This window comes from Olea europaea, chromosome 17 (assembly GCF_002742605.1).
Source record: "Olea europaea var. sylvestris chromosome 17, O_europaea_v1, whole genome shotgun sequence".
Classification (NCBI taxonomy): domain Eukaryota; kingdom Viridiplantae; phylum Streptophyta; class Magnoliopsida; order Lamiales; family Oleaceae; genus Olea; species Olea europaea.
In genome coordinates this window covers 486,473-501,870 of record NC_036253.1, presented here as the reverse complement: position 1 = coordinate 501,870, position 15,398 = coordinate 486,473, and the positions used below count along the sequence as shown (strand labels likewise).

The window sequence follows — 15,398 nt, the reverse complement described above, 5'->3', positions numbered from 1 at the left end:
TCTCTTTCTCAATGAGATGTGGCTAATATACAAAATCCATCATTAATCTCAGTACAACTAGCATAATTTGTCTTTCCTCCTTTTCGTATTATTTGTTTCTATTTTCCAAGCTATTTTTAATGGGCCCTACAATTGGACATTGACATCAAGTTGATGTGGCCCACACAAGGTTGTTGAGTCATTTTCAATGCTGGGGCTTGTACTGGACTTGTCTCCCTGTTTCCTAGGTGGGCCTATAACTGAGTCCATTTATCCTTCAGAAAGTTGATATCTGACTACAGGGTACACCCACAACGGATAGGACCGGTCGAGTCTTGTGATGAAATAATTTGAGTTTTTTTGTATATATTTTGTAAAAGTATTAAAAAATTGTCTGGAAATTATAAACAAGAAATATCAATATAACTCGTTATTTTTATAAGGAGATTAATCTACTATAACAAAGGTTCTGCATAAAAAGTGAGGTCATTTTACACAGTCGTAACCTAAAAGTTCAGCGGCCAAACATGTCCTTAATCATTTTTATACAAACTTTTATACTGGAACTTAATGTTTTTGGAGGGAAAAATTGCAGTTGAGGTACCAAACCTTTCGTTTTTAACAGACTTTGCCCAAACCTTTCATTTGTGCCACCGGAGGTGCCAAACCTTCAAAAAATCTGCACCCGGAGTCCAAATTGATAGGAACCATTAGTTTGATTGTTATTGACCAAAAATTAAAGGTCTGACCAATTGTTGACTGATTTTTAAATGGGCAAATGTGTAACTTTACATTTTCATATAAAAAAACAGTCATTTTCTCCACCCAACCAAAACTAAAAGTTATCTTCTCTATTCACCCAAAACCAAAAACCAGGTATCTGCCAATAAAATCAAAAATTGGAATCTCACTGACTTCTTCACCCTCGTCGGAAGCTTGACTGAAATCTCAAAAGCTAATTTCAAACCTTGCAACTCATTTTCCTCACTCTCCAAAAATCAGTAAAATCTGGAAGAGAGAAAACAAAAACCCTTCTTTGCCCATCGACAAGAACCCATCGAATACCAGTGCATTTTTGTGGACTGGCTTTTGGGAGAAAGAAGATAAAAACTCATCAAATGCCCATTTCATTTACAGGTCCCCCCCCCTTCCCCTTTTGGTCTCTTCCCTTGAAATCCTCAATTCCATTTCTTCTTAAACAACCCCTCAAATCCTACAAATATCCCCATTATATCCTCTCCTTCTCCTCCCATTTCTCCTCTCACTGGCCATTCTCCCAATTTACATCGGAGCTAGTCATTTTGGAAGTGCAAACTGGTTTTGTTTATTTACCGAACTAGTTTTTGGTTTTCGTGGGGGTGGGGAGTGGGGATGTGCAGAGGGGGAGGGGTGAGTGGAGATGATGATTGGATTTTTTTTATTTTTTGGTTTTAAATACAATTCTTTTAAACAAATTTTTTATATGAAAATATAAAGTTACACATTTGTCCCTCTAAAAATCACTCAACAATTTGTCAGACCTTTAATTTTTTGTCAATAACGGTCAAACTAATGATTTCTGTTAATTTGAACTCCGGATGCGAATTTTTTGAAGGTTTGGTACCTCCGATGGTACAAACGAAATATTTGGGCAAAGTCTGCTAATAAACGAAAGGTTTGGTACCTCAGCTACAAATTACCCTTTTTGGAGTGAGTAAAAAGTTAGAACATCCTTCAGCCACAAGTCTTGAAAAGAATAATCCGAAAGTGGGCCCAGAAAGCCCAGAATTTTATGGGTCTAATGGGCCCATGTTCACGTGAAGGGCCAGACGATGTACAAGATCCACACTATAGAGCGCTTTCCAATCATTTTCATGACTTTTATGTTCAATTTGAAACATAAATTAATAAATTTGTTGCCCAAAATTTAAGTTCAAAAAATTGTTAGTTTAAAAAATATATATATATAAAAAAAAAATTGTCCGAGCTCTTATAGATTTAATAATGTAGTAATTGGGTCATAATTTATTAATTGTGCAATGCTAATTATGTTGATTAAACAAGTTTCGAATATGATTTAATAATTTTGAGTTTCAATTTATACGAGAAACTTCTTATGTTTGTTTGATGCAAGATGGATATATCTGACACGGGATAAAAAACAAATATCTCGTGTAATTTTATTTTTTATTAAAAAACTCTTAATATCGAATTTAGTACACTGTACATCAAATTAAATAATATTGAGTATGCTCAATGAAGAGAAATTAAAATGCTCGAAACAATATGACTTGTTATGGGAGACCATAGAAGAAAAAATCTTGATATGTTATCCAAGGAATGGGTCCATTTATAAATGGGCAAAATTGATGTCTCCCCTTAAATAAATTTAGGGCTTTTTGTTCAATGTGGAAATTATTAAGTCCCTGTTTGGTAGGAATTAAAATTAAAATTCTAATTGATAAGAATTGATAAAATGTGTGGTTGAAAAATTATGAATCCGTGATTAGAATTAACAATTGAATTTGACTTACATTAAAATTTGAATTTTATCCTATGAAGCAGGGGCTAGATGTGGAACCTACCTCATAATATAAATACAATTGCAATGTTTTAAGAATATTAAAGAAATCAAATATCATGCCACTCCATCTATTTTGTACATTAAAAATATGTCCTTTAGACTTTTATACAAATCTTCAAGTTAGTCCTTTTAATTTTTTTTTTCCTAAAGTGAATGTCGTTTTTATCAAATTTAACGGTCACATCGAATCAAATTTAACGGTCATAGGACAAAAACATTACGACATTTAAGTACAAAAAGAAGCATAACACTATGACTAAGTCAGTGAATTATGATAATTATTTTCCAAAAAGCCCAGTGAATTATACCGATAATATATAAATTATTTGCTACATAATATTTAATATTTATATTTCTGCAAATACATATAAATCAGAATTGTAAGTGGAAAGAAAATGACGGGTCGTTATTTACGATTCAAATTCAAAGCCGGGTTGGGTCGACATAGGACAAAAACGTTACGAGATTCAAGTACAAAAAGATGCACAACACTATGACTAAGTCAGTGAATTATGATAATTATTTTCCAAAAAGCCCAGTGAATTATACGGATAATAAATAAATTATTTGCTACATAATATTTAATATTTATATTTCCGCAAATACATATAAATCAGAATTGTAAGTGGAAATAAAATGACAGGTCGTTATTTACGGTTCAAATTCAAAGCCGGGTTGGGTCATGCCAGGTCCCCACCACAGCTATCAATGCCTCAATTCTTTTTTTTTTTTTTTTTTTTTTTTAACGAGGTGTCCCAGCTTACGCCAGACTATATCCTCGTCCCTGAACTTCCGGCCCCTCAGCAGCTCAGGGAGGTAAATCGCGGGATGTGCCCAAGTTGACCAGGGTTCGAACAGCTTTTATACTCCTGGCCCCAAGGGAGCCTCCTCCATGGTTATTACATCACCAAGCTGCTCCAACCCTTCCTCTGGTTATTACAACACTCAGCTGCTCCAACCAGGAATCGAACTCCCCACGCTAGGGTTGCGAGCCCCGCACTGTCCTTCCTTTGCCAATTTGGATGTGCCCCGGGGGACTATCAATGCCTCAATTCTACGTCTAGGCGCGCTTGGCTAAGCTTTAACGCAAGTGAAGTACTATTTTTTTTTATTTAATTTTTTTTTCATAGTTATAAGTGCTATCAAAAATGTAAAAATCTTACCCACCAAGAAGTTGAGGTTGATCTTGTTGATCTTTTCATATACATGTCATGTTGATCTTTTCGACTCACATGAACGAGATGTAGAATTTCGACTAAAAAATAGTTATTCATCGATAAACACTTCATTGAGAGGAGATTAGTAACCAAGTCTATATTTGACCACAATTTTTTTTTTTTTAAGAACTCATTTTTTTTTTTAAAAAAAAAATTATTCTAAACCATACATTCTCTTATAAAATAATTTTACATGTAAATTCAAATTATTTTATTACTTTTTAACTATACATTATTCGACAAAGTACTATTTTAGAATGTATTTTTATTTTTAAATAAAAATGGAATTCAAACAAGGGCTAAATAGGAAAGTGCATGTCATAAGTTAGACAATTGGAAGCAACTTAAAATAAGCAAATAAGATTATGTTCAAGAGACTCATTAAATATGAAATATTTTTCATTTTATGGAGTCAATTCTTAAAATCATGTTTCAAGATACTCTTTAAATTAGAACCATGCTACACGCACAGAGAGGTTTCACAAACATTTTTTTTTTTTTTTTTTTTTTATAGTTGGACACAAGACAAAATTTCACTCATTTTACTCAAAACAAATGAAAAAGGTGCCACTTAGCGCCTGTATGGTGCCCGTGAACAATTCCGTGGTTAGATTAACATTTTAATTTAGTGAATATGTTTGGTTATCCAAACTTTCTATTATTAAATGTATTTAAAGTGTTTCAATTTTTAATGTAGGAAAATAATTAAATAATTTAGAAAAAAATTAATTAAAATAAAAGATAAAAAAATAATAAATATTTTTGAAAATAGTAAAATGAACCAAGAACTTGTTGAAATACTTTTAATCAGGAGCGATGTCCTAAGCACCGATGACATGAATAATTTACCAATTAAGGCCCTGCCTGGTATTATTATTATTTTTCCAGATTTTAAGCATAAATATTACCGTTGCAGTTTCTTAAGCCGCAATTGTTGACTCTCCTGTCTCACAGTCGGGGCCCACTAACGATAATAATTTGGATAGAAATCTAGGGAGAATCTATTCCAGACAAAGCCTAAATGATGTGTTATGTTATTGATACTTAACATAAATCGATGTTTAAAAGATCATTTCTGTACTTTTAACTATCTAAATTTATAGATGCTTTCAAGTAATAGAATATGCTCTTGAAAATGCAGTCTCTATCCTGAAGAGACAGAAGGGGACCAAACGTGTCATATCTTTTTGGTTCTGTTCGGTTCTCTCTCATGAACTGAGAAGGCAAATTAACTGAGAGAGAGACCGCCATTGCAATTGAACTATTGAAGCATTCGCATAGTTCACAGTACTCCGTTCAGAGAAGAAAAGCTTAATCTGTTTCCATATGTCTTGTCTCTGCCACTTCTCTTTTAGTTTATTTCAACTATTTGGCTGATTTATTAAGCTAAAACTGTCTGAAAATGATCGTTGTTAAACTTTGATGGCATTTTCTTCTGTTGAGCGATTCTTTTGTAAGTAATTTGAAGTGAATTCTCCAAATTTTATCCAATTTATCTTCGGAAAATTGCTGACAAATAGCGAGCACTGAATTCAACTTCTTCAGTTTCAGTTGATTGCGATGCATTAAATGTTTCATTTTGGTTAATTTCAAGTGCAATTTCTCTGGGAACTTAATTTTAGGCCACTCAAGAATTGTATCACATTCTGGGTTTTTTTTATTCCTGTCTCGTTTTCGTGAATTACTCGATTTTTGAAAATGGGGTCAAATATTGAATGCAGTCGAGTGCAATTTAGATCCGGAAACGGCGGGTCTGAACCGAGTGAAATGGGGTTCGGTCTCGAGGAATTCCCCGGCCAAGTCTCCGTAACGCAGCAGCCGCCCGGCAGCTCCTTCACGGCCCTCCTCGAACTTCCGGCGCCACAAGCTGTTGAGCTTCTAGTCAACTCCCCCGACGCCGCCGTGAATGAAGAATCCCAGCCGAAACCTTGTATCACTGGCTCCGGAGAGGGTCCCTCTTACTTTCATCCGCCACCACCGATTTTCCCTTCTGACATTGGCTTAATTGTCAGAGCTTCAAAATTCTCCGCGTTTGCTTCAGCTGAAAATTCAAATAACTCAATCTTGTTCAATTCCAACTCGAACAAGCTTGATATGGTGAAGCAAGAGCCATCGGACTCGGATTCAAACCCCAATTCTTCTTCGCTGGCGACTTCAGATCAGAACCCGAATTCCAACAAGAGGAAGGAGAGGGAGAAAAAAGTAATTCTGGAACCCATTCCAATAAATCTGATTGTTTTAAATCTTATTTTTGAAATCTTTTTGAAAACACTCAATAAGAATTTGTCAATCTATATCCCCTTTATGTAGATGAAAATTTAGAGCATCCATTTGCCAAAATGTTGCATAATTCAGATACCTTTTCCTCTTTTAATATATTTAGAAGAATTTGTAGCTATTTTTCTTCTCGCTTTCTAATTTTGTTTTTAAATTCAGGTTAAAGAATCCCATAGAAAGAGCAAAAAAGTTATACCAAATAAGGCCTCTGAAGATAGTGGCGAGAAGCTGCCATTTGTGCATGTCAGAGCTCGCCGGGGCCAAGCCACCGATAGCCACAGCTTAGCTGAAAGAGTAAGAATCTTTATCTCATATTGTATATCAAATCCTTTTCTTCATCTTGATTATTAGCAATAAACTACTATTAGTTTTTAATCAAAGTTTGGCTCTTTTTGAGTAGGCAAGGAGAGAGAAGATTAATGCAAGAATGAAACTTTTACAGGAACTGGTCCCAGGATGTAATAAGGTTAGCTATCTTTTTCCATACTATAGTTGATATCATTATCATATACATATTTCGGTAAGGGTGATTTGGGGTATTAAAACTCCGTTATATGTGGTTTCAATGATGATGATGATAATGAAATGTTGTTATTAGATTTTGGATTACGTGAGGGGAAATCTTTCTGTCCTGGTTATACCTTTTTTATGATAGATTAAGCTTTTGTTTTGCTTTTTTACTTTTATAATAGACTAAGCTTTTGCTTTTGAATTATTAACAGTAGTTGGGTCATTTTCACCTTTTTAATGTGGAAAACGATAGAAAGGCTGATGGCTTTGGCACTTAGGAAAGTGGAGCCGGTGTCGAAGGGTCTCTTATCATTAGTCTCACTATTGGTTTTACCATTTTGCCTTTGCTCTTAGTTCATCATGACAAGGACATTTTTTTCATTGGTTAAATGCTGATATTTCCTCCTTTTCTTTTAGCTTATGGAAAAAAAAAGGAGAAATGCCGTGGTTTTATTTAGGCCCGTTTGGGAGGGATTTTAAAAATTGATTTTTTGACCATTAGAAGAAAAGTGGGGTTCATCTGTGAGAAAAAAAGTCAAAAATTACTGCTGGAATAGTTAAATAACGGTCAAAAAATCAAATTTTTGGAGTAAAAAATCCTTCCCAAGCAGACTGTTAGTATACTTGTACCAAAAAAGGACAAGATTTGACTCTTTTCTAATTTTTATATATACATTAGCTGGTTAATGCTTAAGATCTGAAAATCAGTGCTAATAGGTAGGGTCAAGGGGTGTAGTTAAGACGTAGGTTCAATGTAGTTCTACATTTCAAATAGGTGTAGAATAGGTAAAATAATTAAGATAAGAAATAATGGAGAAAATTGTGTCCCTGTTATTTAGGTTAAACATTAAAAAGGCAGTTATTGCGATTGACTAAAGTGTATGATGCGGTAATTAATGAAAGTAAGGAGAAGATGAAATTGGTTGCATATTGAAGCTTTTTGGAAAACATGCAGTTAGCTAGTTTGATGCCTATGGGTCCTCCCTTTATTTCTTCATGCTCTAAATATTTTATTTTAGCTCCTTTTTTTTGCGTATATTAAATTTCCACCAAAATTTTATCACATATTATACTTTACTTGATCTCATGTCTGTAAATATGCAACCGGAGCTCAATTTTCTTCATTTCTTGCTTTGTCTTGTAATAGGATGAAAGAGGAAAAAAAAATTTCCTGAGTTGTACCGAGATGAACTCAATTTTCTGGACCCCAGTCGCTGCCTTGTGACATTTATGGAAATATGCTTGATAATAACGTTCTCAAACCCCGAACGAAAGAGTAAAAAATGTAAAAGAACTTTTTAGGTAGGTTTGGTTTAAACCAATATGATGCTGGTTTTTCTAGGTTATGCATCAATTGAACATACAGAACACTACACGGTTAGATATACAAGGTCCTGACTCCAGTTTACTAATTTAAGAAGGACAAAATTATCAGAATCATTTCTATGTTATTGTTGTCTCTTGTGATGTATCTTGAACTTTTTATTCTGTACATTATGTGTTTTATGGAATAAAGCTTCTTCTTTGCCCTACCGGAAGAATTATTGCATGATCTTTTTTTTCTTTTTTTTTTTTAATATTTAACCAATTATATATTAGTGCCAGACCAACACTGGTAATGTATAATTTTCTTATAATATATTTTTCAATATGAATTATTTCAAAGGGAGCTATGTCACAGCGTTGGTTTTCCTTCTGCATTTTTTTTTCTGTCATTTAAAAGTTTTTTCTGACTTAAGCAATGAATTATTGTTATTTTCTTTGACAGATCTCGGGTACCGCAGTGGTGCTGGATGAGATAATAAACCACGTGCAAGCACTTCAACGTCAAGTGGAGGTTAGACTGGACTTGTCTTTGCCCAATACTAAACATATATAGGTTTATAATTGAAATGGACTCCTGTCATGATTTAAGACTGAGACTTCTTAAAATGACAAGGCTTGATGATTTATCCAATCTTAAAAATACTGCTTCAAAGAAAAATATTGCTATCTGGTGTTCTTAGATTACTCAATTGTGAAAGATGATATATAAAACTGCGAGCACATATTCCTTTTTCTTTCATTGCATTTGTTAGCATATTTTCATATATTCATATCTTCTTGACTTTCAGTTTTTGTCTATGAGACTTGCTGCTGCTAACCCAAGAATTGATTACAACCTCGATGCCCTTTTGGCTGCTGAAGTAAGTACTATTTATCTACCAACGCTGTTCTGTATGTTCGTGAAACAATGCTAATTATGTGATCTTTGTGATATCTGCTATATTTATTTCCCCAAAGAAAAGAGAATTAACTACGGCATCCCATGTGTCATTTGTGCTTTGGCAATTTGTCAAACAAACATAATTATATTCGCACAACCTTACTTGGTGCAAATTGGCACCATGAATTTGTCAACAATTTCAAGAATTTTTTTTCTCTTTTAAAATTTGTCTTTTTTGGGTCTTTATATTGGATGAGAGTATGGTGGAAAGTGGAGTGGAAAATCAATTATTATGAGAACTCTTAATCCTTCTCTTTGAATGCTTCTGCACCAAACTTTTCAAAAGAAGCTCCTTATTTGGTATCCAAATTTACTGGTCAAGGTTATGACAGTTAAAAAATTTGGAATGCTATTGAACTTGCGCATATGCTGGTCCCCTGCCAAGAATTCAGCATATCCCCGTCGACTAGAGTTGCTACTAAATATATGTACAATGCCTATTAATTTGTTTTCCTTCCCATAGTCAAAAAATTATTTATAAGCTTCGAAAACTTTGTCTTGTAGAGTGGATCCCTGGTCGATGGCAGCATTGCTGGCATGTCTACATCATCATTGTGGCCAGATGCACAACCTAATGGGAACAGACAGCAATATAATCAGATGTGGCATTTTGATGGGCTTCATCAGCCAGTCTTGGGTAGAGAAGAAGACAATCGTAACTTCATTACTCCAGAAAACTCGCTTATAATTTATGATTCTTCTGCAAATTCAGGTAAATTACAATTCAACAGTTCTCTTTGTTTTTTCCTACCAATTAGTTGGTATTGGCTATTTTTCTTCTAGTCATTAAATTCAAGAGAGTTCTGAAGATAGTCTGCAATAAATTTCATGCATAAAATTCTATAGTTTCTATTCTTGCGTTTGAAGTAGGGAGAAAAAAAAAAAAAGTGTGCTGTGGCTTGTGCCATCTTCCAGAGAGAGATAAAAACACTGTTAGTTACCTAATTTATAGAGTTGTTTCACTTTGGTCACCAAACTTACTCATCCCAAGTTAGTCAATGAACTTTCACTTTCGTTCTAGTTTAGTCACTTTGTCTACCCTGTAAGCCGAATTAACATAAAATGTTAACTTGGTTTCCAGAAATTACGACTCTCTCATGAAAAATCCGGTATAGTATTGTTTTTATCATCCAACTGGACAAAATTCATTAAGATTTTTCGTTTCTTTTTTATTTCTTTAAAAAACCACATTTCAGAAGTACAACTAGTCTAACAACATGCATTTTTTTTATAGAGCTTAAAAATAATACTACACATCAGCATTGCCATTAATTAGTTCAACAAAATGCCTGAACCGGAAAAAAATTCAAAGTTCAAACCAAAAAAACTTAAAGAGCGAGCTGAGAACAATGCCATTAGTAGGGTGACTAAAAAATATTGTAGGTTGAGCAATTAACCCAATTTGGAAGGTACAAAATAACTTCTTGATGCAATTAATTTACATTGTCACATTGGTTGCCACAGCTTCTCTGCATTCAAGCCAGCTGAAAATGGTGTAAATGGAGGCACGAGCTTTACGAATAGGTACCTAACTTCTGTATATATTATTTAGTATATAATGTGGAAGTATAAAGGGGATCTCAAAGTTTAGCTTGGATTTCCTTGTATTCTAATTCAACAATCAGCTGGAATCTGTTTCTGGATAAGCTAGAGAGTAGAAAATTTAGTTTCTTATGAATATGTTAATTCTGGTCTGCCAATCTGGCTGCGCCATGCATGAGATTATTGATTGATTTGTGTATAACTAAGAAAATGTATGTTTCACTATATTATGGAGGTCGATCAGCTTCTCTGCATTCAAGCCAGCTGAAAATGGTGTAAATGGAGGCACGAGCTTTACGAATAGGTACCTAACTTCTGTATATATTATTTAGTATATAATGTGGAAGTATAAAGGGGATCTCAAAGTTTAGCTTGGATTTCCTTGTATTCTAATTCAACAATCAGCTGGAATCTGTTTCTGGATAAGCTAGAGAGTAGAAAATTTAGTTTCTTATGAATATGTTAATTCTGGTCTGCCAATCTGGCTGCGCCATGCATGAGATTATTGATTGATTTGTGTATAACTAAGAAAATGTATGTTTCACTATATTATGGAGGTCGATTTTAATTTTAATTTTTACGATTCTCTTGCTTTCTTGATACTGCTTGCTGTTACATTTTAAACTTAACAGATATCGGAGAATAGTTTCTCAATGGGAATAGATACTTTGTCGCCCCCATTAAATCCTCAATGAATATTTGGTATGTCGAAATGAACAAAATTTTGACTTATTGTTCTTTATAAGTAAGTTATTGCATGATTGTTACTCAAAGCTATAAACTTTCTCCAAGTTTGTATTTTTGACCAAGACTTCTCTCAAGTTTTAGTTTGCCACTTAGACTTTCAATCTCAAATTTTATCAGACTAAATTTCCCACACTTTGGTCCCCTGAATTCGTCATATGAAATTAATAGGTAAAAATATGGATTATTTATTTAATTTTTTTTTTAAACAGAGTATATTGAAAACTTATTACCGTTTAGAATACGCAAATTCGATTGAATTAAAAATTACAGTGTATTTCTAGCAATTCAGTCTTGAGTCAATATTTATGGGAGATAATATTGTTGAAAATAAAAATGGAAACCAGGAAAAGAAATGGGACCTACTGGGAGATTTGTGTGTATCTAAAAGTTAAAGAAAGAAAATGATGGATTATTTATGTCTTTTTATTTTAATCACATTCTCCATCAAATCACTATTTTAAAATGTATTTTTGGAGAATAATAGGGGCTCAAATAGGCTATAAATAAATGGGAAAATGCAGTCAAGGTATCAAATATTTCGTTTATTAGCTGACTTTGTTCAAACTTTTTATTTGTGCCACTATAGAAACTTTTACGAAATTTGCAGTTCAAATCCAGATTTACAGTTTCAATTAGTTTGACCTCAAAAATTGCAATTGACCTACAAAATTATAAATCTGATACTTTTGATCAAGCAAGATTAAAATTGTAATTTTATAATTTTAATATAAAAAATTGTTTAAAAAGGAAAATAAAAAGCCCCATCTCCTTCATCAATCTTCTCCAATTCCCTTACCCCCCAAAATCAAAACTAGCTCCAAAAGACCCCATCTCCTTCAATAGTCAACCTTAATTTAATGGCGGTGTCTCCAGTGTCGAGGGGCAAGGAACAGAAGCCACCGCCCCAGGTCGGAGAATATTGGTTTGTCGTCAATGCCTGTAGTTGCTGGTGGGAAGTTTCAACGATTATATCTGCTACAGTCCGAGAACCTTCGTTTTCAAGCGAAGAGTGGACTAGGGACGTCATCAGTGGTTGTTTATAACACGTAGGTGAAGGAGTCGACACGAGGTGTAACTAAGGTGGGGGCAGTAGGGGGTGATATTGGTGGGCTGGAGGAGGGTTATAGCTGTTGTCTGAATGAGGTGGATAGAGAGAGGAAATCGCAATGGTGTTGACGATTGGCAGTTGGGTGAAGGTGGTTTTGATTTTGGGGCAAGGGGATGGGGTTTTTTATTTACCTTTTTGAATAATTTTTTTTTTTTAATATTAAAATTATAAAGTTACAATTTTACCCTTGCTACTTGATCAAAATTATTAGATTTTTAATTTTTGAAATCAAGTGACTGTTTTTGGGGTCAAATTAAAGGAAACCGTCAATTTGGACTTGAATTGTGAATTTTGTAAATGTTTGGTATTTATGGTGACACAAATGAAAGGTTGGAAAAAGTTTGTCACCTTGGCTGCAATTTCCCTAAATAAATTAAGTTGACCAAGATATTCTGTTTTGATTCGGCATCAAGCCTTCGTCATGTTTTGATATATAATTAATTTGGTTACTTTATTATTTAGATTCAATTGGTTTCGTGATGGATATTATAAATAAATTAACAGCCTGTTTGATTCTTATTGATTAGGTAAAAAGAGTTTTGAATAGTATTTTTAGGAGAACGTGTGATTAAAAAATAAGAAATTTTTTTTGATATATGTATAGAATATTTTATTGTGTGAATATATAATTAAAAATAATTATGTAAACAAGTTATAAAGTAAATTAATTTATGCCAAATAGGCACTAAGTTGATAAAGAAATTATGTATTGACCCAGCATCAAGTCTTCATCGTGTTTTGATATATAATAAATCAAAAATTCTTGAAGTACAAAAAATTTTTGCCAGATTTTTGAATTCTCACTCACATGAGAGTGGGCCCGTGTATAAAATATTGAAAAAAAAAAATTCCCACCTTTGAATGTAAGTGTTTGATAGGTACAATGATTTAAATCCTTGTACCTATAGCAAGGTTGATAATAAATTTGGTTACTTTATTATTTAGATCCAATTTGTTCCGTAACCTGGATATTACAAATAAATTAATAGCCTGTTTGATTCTTATTAAGCCCCCTGTTTGACCCCCATTATTTGAAAATGAAAATGGGGGGAATAATATTTTTTAGAAAAATGAGTGTTTAAAAAAGAAGGAAAAGTTTTCGATTTACGTATAATATTATTTTATGAAATATTGTGTGATTAAAAATAGGAGAAAGAAAAATGAAATCTAATGTAATTTAATTTAATGAGGAACAAACATGCGCTAATTAGGAAAAATGAATTTTGAATAGTGTTTTTAGGAGAACGTGTGGTTAAAAAGTAGGAAATTTTTTTGATATATGTGTATGATATTTTATTGTGTGAATATATGGTTAAAAATAATTATATAAACAAGTTATAAAACAAATTAATTTATGTCAAATGGGCACTAAGTTGATAAAGAAAATTCTGTATTGACTGACTCCGCATCAAGTCTTCGTCGTGTTTTGATATATAAAATAATAAATTTGGTTACTTTTTTTATTTTTATTTTTTATCGAGATCCAATTTATTCCGTGGCATGGTTATTATAAATAAATTAAGTTGACCATAAAATTCTGTATTGACTCCGCATCAAGTCTCCGTCGTGTTTTAATATAATAAATTTGGTTACTTTATCATCCAGAGTAACTTGAACAAATTGGATTCCCAATCTCCTCATTGACTTTGATTAGTAATTAAGGTCGGTTTGGTACTTATTTTTTTTTAAATTCATTTTTCTCTCTCTTCTTTTCAACCATACATTTTTATTAAAATAATATTATACGTAAATAAAAAAAATTTCTTATTTTTTTACCACACATTTTCCTATCAATTTATTATTCAAAAATGTATTTTTATATTAAAATGTCTCTCAAACGCCCTCTAAATTTTCAAAGATTCAACATGTGCTAAGATATACATTGCCGGTTCTGAGATTTTAGGAGGTTTTATATTAACTTCAAATATGAGACAATCTTAAAAAAATTATATTTAATAATAAATAAATAAAATTTAAAATTATAAAAATAATGATTTAAAACTTTCGAATGTCTAATTAAATGTACTATTGTAGATTTTTTTAATAGAAAATCAAGAATTATGCTATTAAAATAAATCTATTTTAGAACTTCATTTTCAATAGATACCATGATCAATTCATTCAACCTATCTTATGACATTTTTAATCAAATGTAGGATTTTATCAATTTCACTTTGAAAAGTTATTCTTGACATATGCAGTTGTAACTGGTATAGTCAATAATATTTTACAAGCAATTCACACATTTGAGAAATAACAATTCATCAGTTTAATATAATATAGCACTTCAATCATCTTTTTTTTGTTTATTTGACATAATTTCTCAAATTCGCGACTCAAAAAATAAATGTTGCCCGTAATATTAGAATTTTGATCATAAAAAATCTTCAAACTTATCACAACAACACTTTAAACAATTATCATCTACCGTCTTCAATTTTTTATTTTTAGAATCAAAAAATAATTCTAAAATATTGCATTTGAAATTTATTTTGCTTGTAGTTTTTTATGAATTATATACAATAAAAATTCTTGGGACCCTCATAAAAAAATGCAACTGGTAAACTTTTGAAGAAAAGATAATTCGACTTCCATGTGACAAATTTCGTTAAAACTATGAGCTTGTTCGATAGTGATTATAAAAATAATTTTTTTTATTGCTAGAGAGAAAAGTGAGTCACACTTGTGAGTGAAAAAGTAAAAAATGACAGTTGACTATTGAATGTAATGATCAAAAAATTGATTTTTTTGAGTAAAAAATCAGAACCAAACGGGAGCTACACGTCTATACATATAAATAAAATAATTTATATAATATTAAATGTGATGCGATTATATGAAATAATTCTGCTATGCTAACCTTCCTCGACAAATCCCTAAAAAGGGGGGCAAGAATTTTTTTGACTTTTTTTATTCATATGGATCCCACACGAGTATAGGTTAATAAAGGTTAAAAAATTTTTATAGCAAAGAAGTTTAATTCTATATGAAATGATCACCTTCATAATGAACATTTAAAAATAAAGTTACGTCATTTTACTAGAATTAGATTGCCATAATGAATTGGCAAAATTTGATTAGATGGTTGGAAAATATTTTTGACTCGACTACAAATGAAATGTTGTAGAGTGTTAATTTGACACAATTCTGATAAAATCAACCCGGTAATGAAGCATAACTCTTTAAAAT

At 32.2% G+C, this 15,398-nt stretch overlaps 1 protein-coding gene across 2 annotated transcripts; it reads left to right on the top strand.

Annotated features, from left to right (window-relative positions):
- Positions 1-4,928: 4,928 nt before the first annotated feature.
- LOC111365917 (transcription factor bHLH48-like) lies at positions 4,929-10,951 on the top strand. 2 transcript variants are annotated; one of them, XM_022986475.1, is made up of 7 exons: positions 4,929-5,961; positions 6,196-6,330; positions 6,437-6,502; positions 8,315-8,383; positions 8,661-8,732; positions 9,317-9,524; positions 10,599-10,951. In XM_022986475.1, the coding sequence occupies exons 1-7, from the start codon at positions 5,458-5,460 to the stop codon at positions 10,631-10,633; spliced, it is 1,089 nt and encodes a 362-aa protein (XP_022842243.1). In that variant the 5' UTR covers positions 4,929-5,457; the 3' UTR covers positions 10,634-10,951. The 2 variants fall into 2 exon arrangements, with proteins under 2 accessions (XP_022842243.1, XP_022842242.1); XM_022986474.1 differs by lacking the exon at positions 10,599-10,951 and adding an exon at positions 10,277-10,584 and having other exon boundaries at positions 4,930-5,961.
- Positions 10,952-15,398: the final 4,447 nt, after the last annotated feature.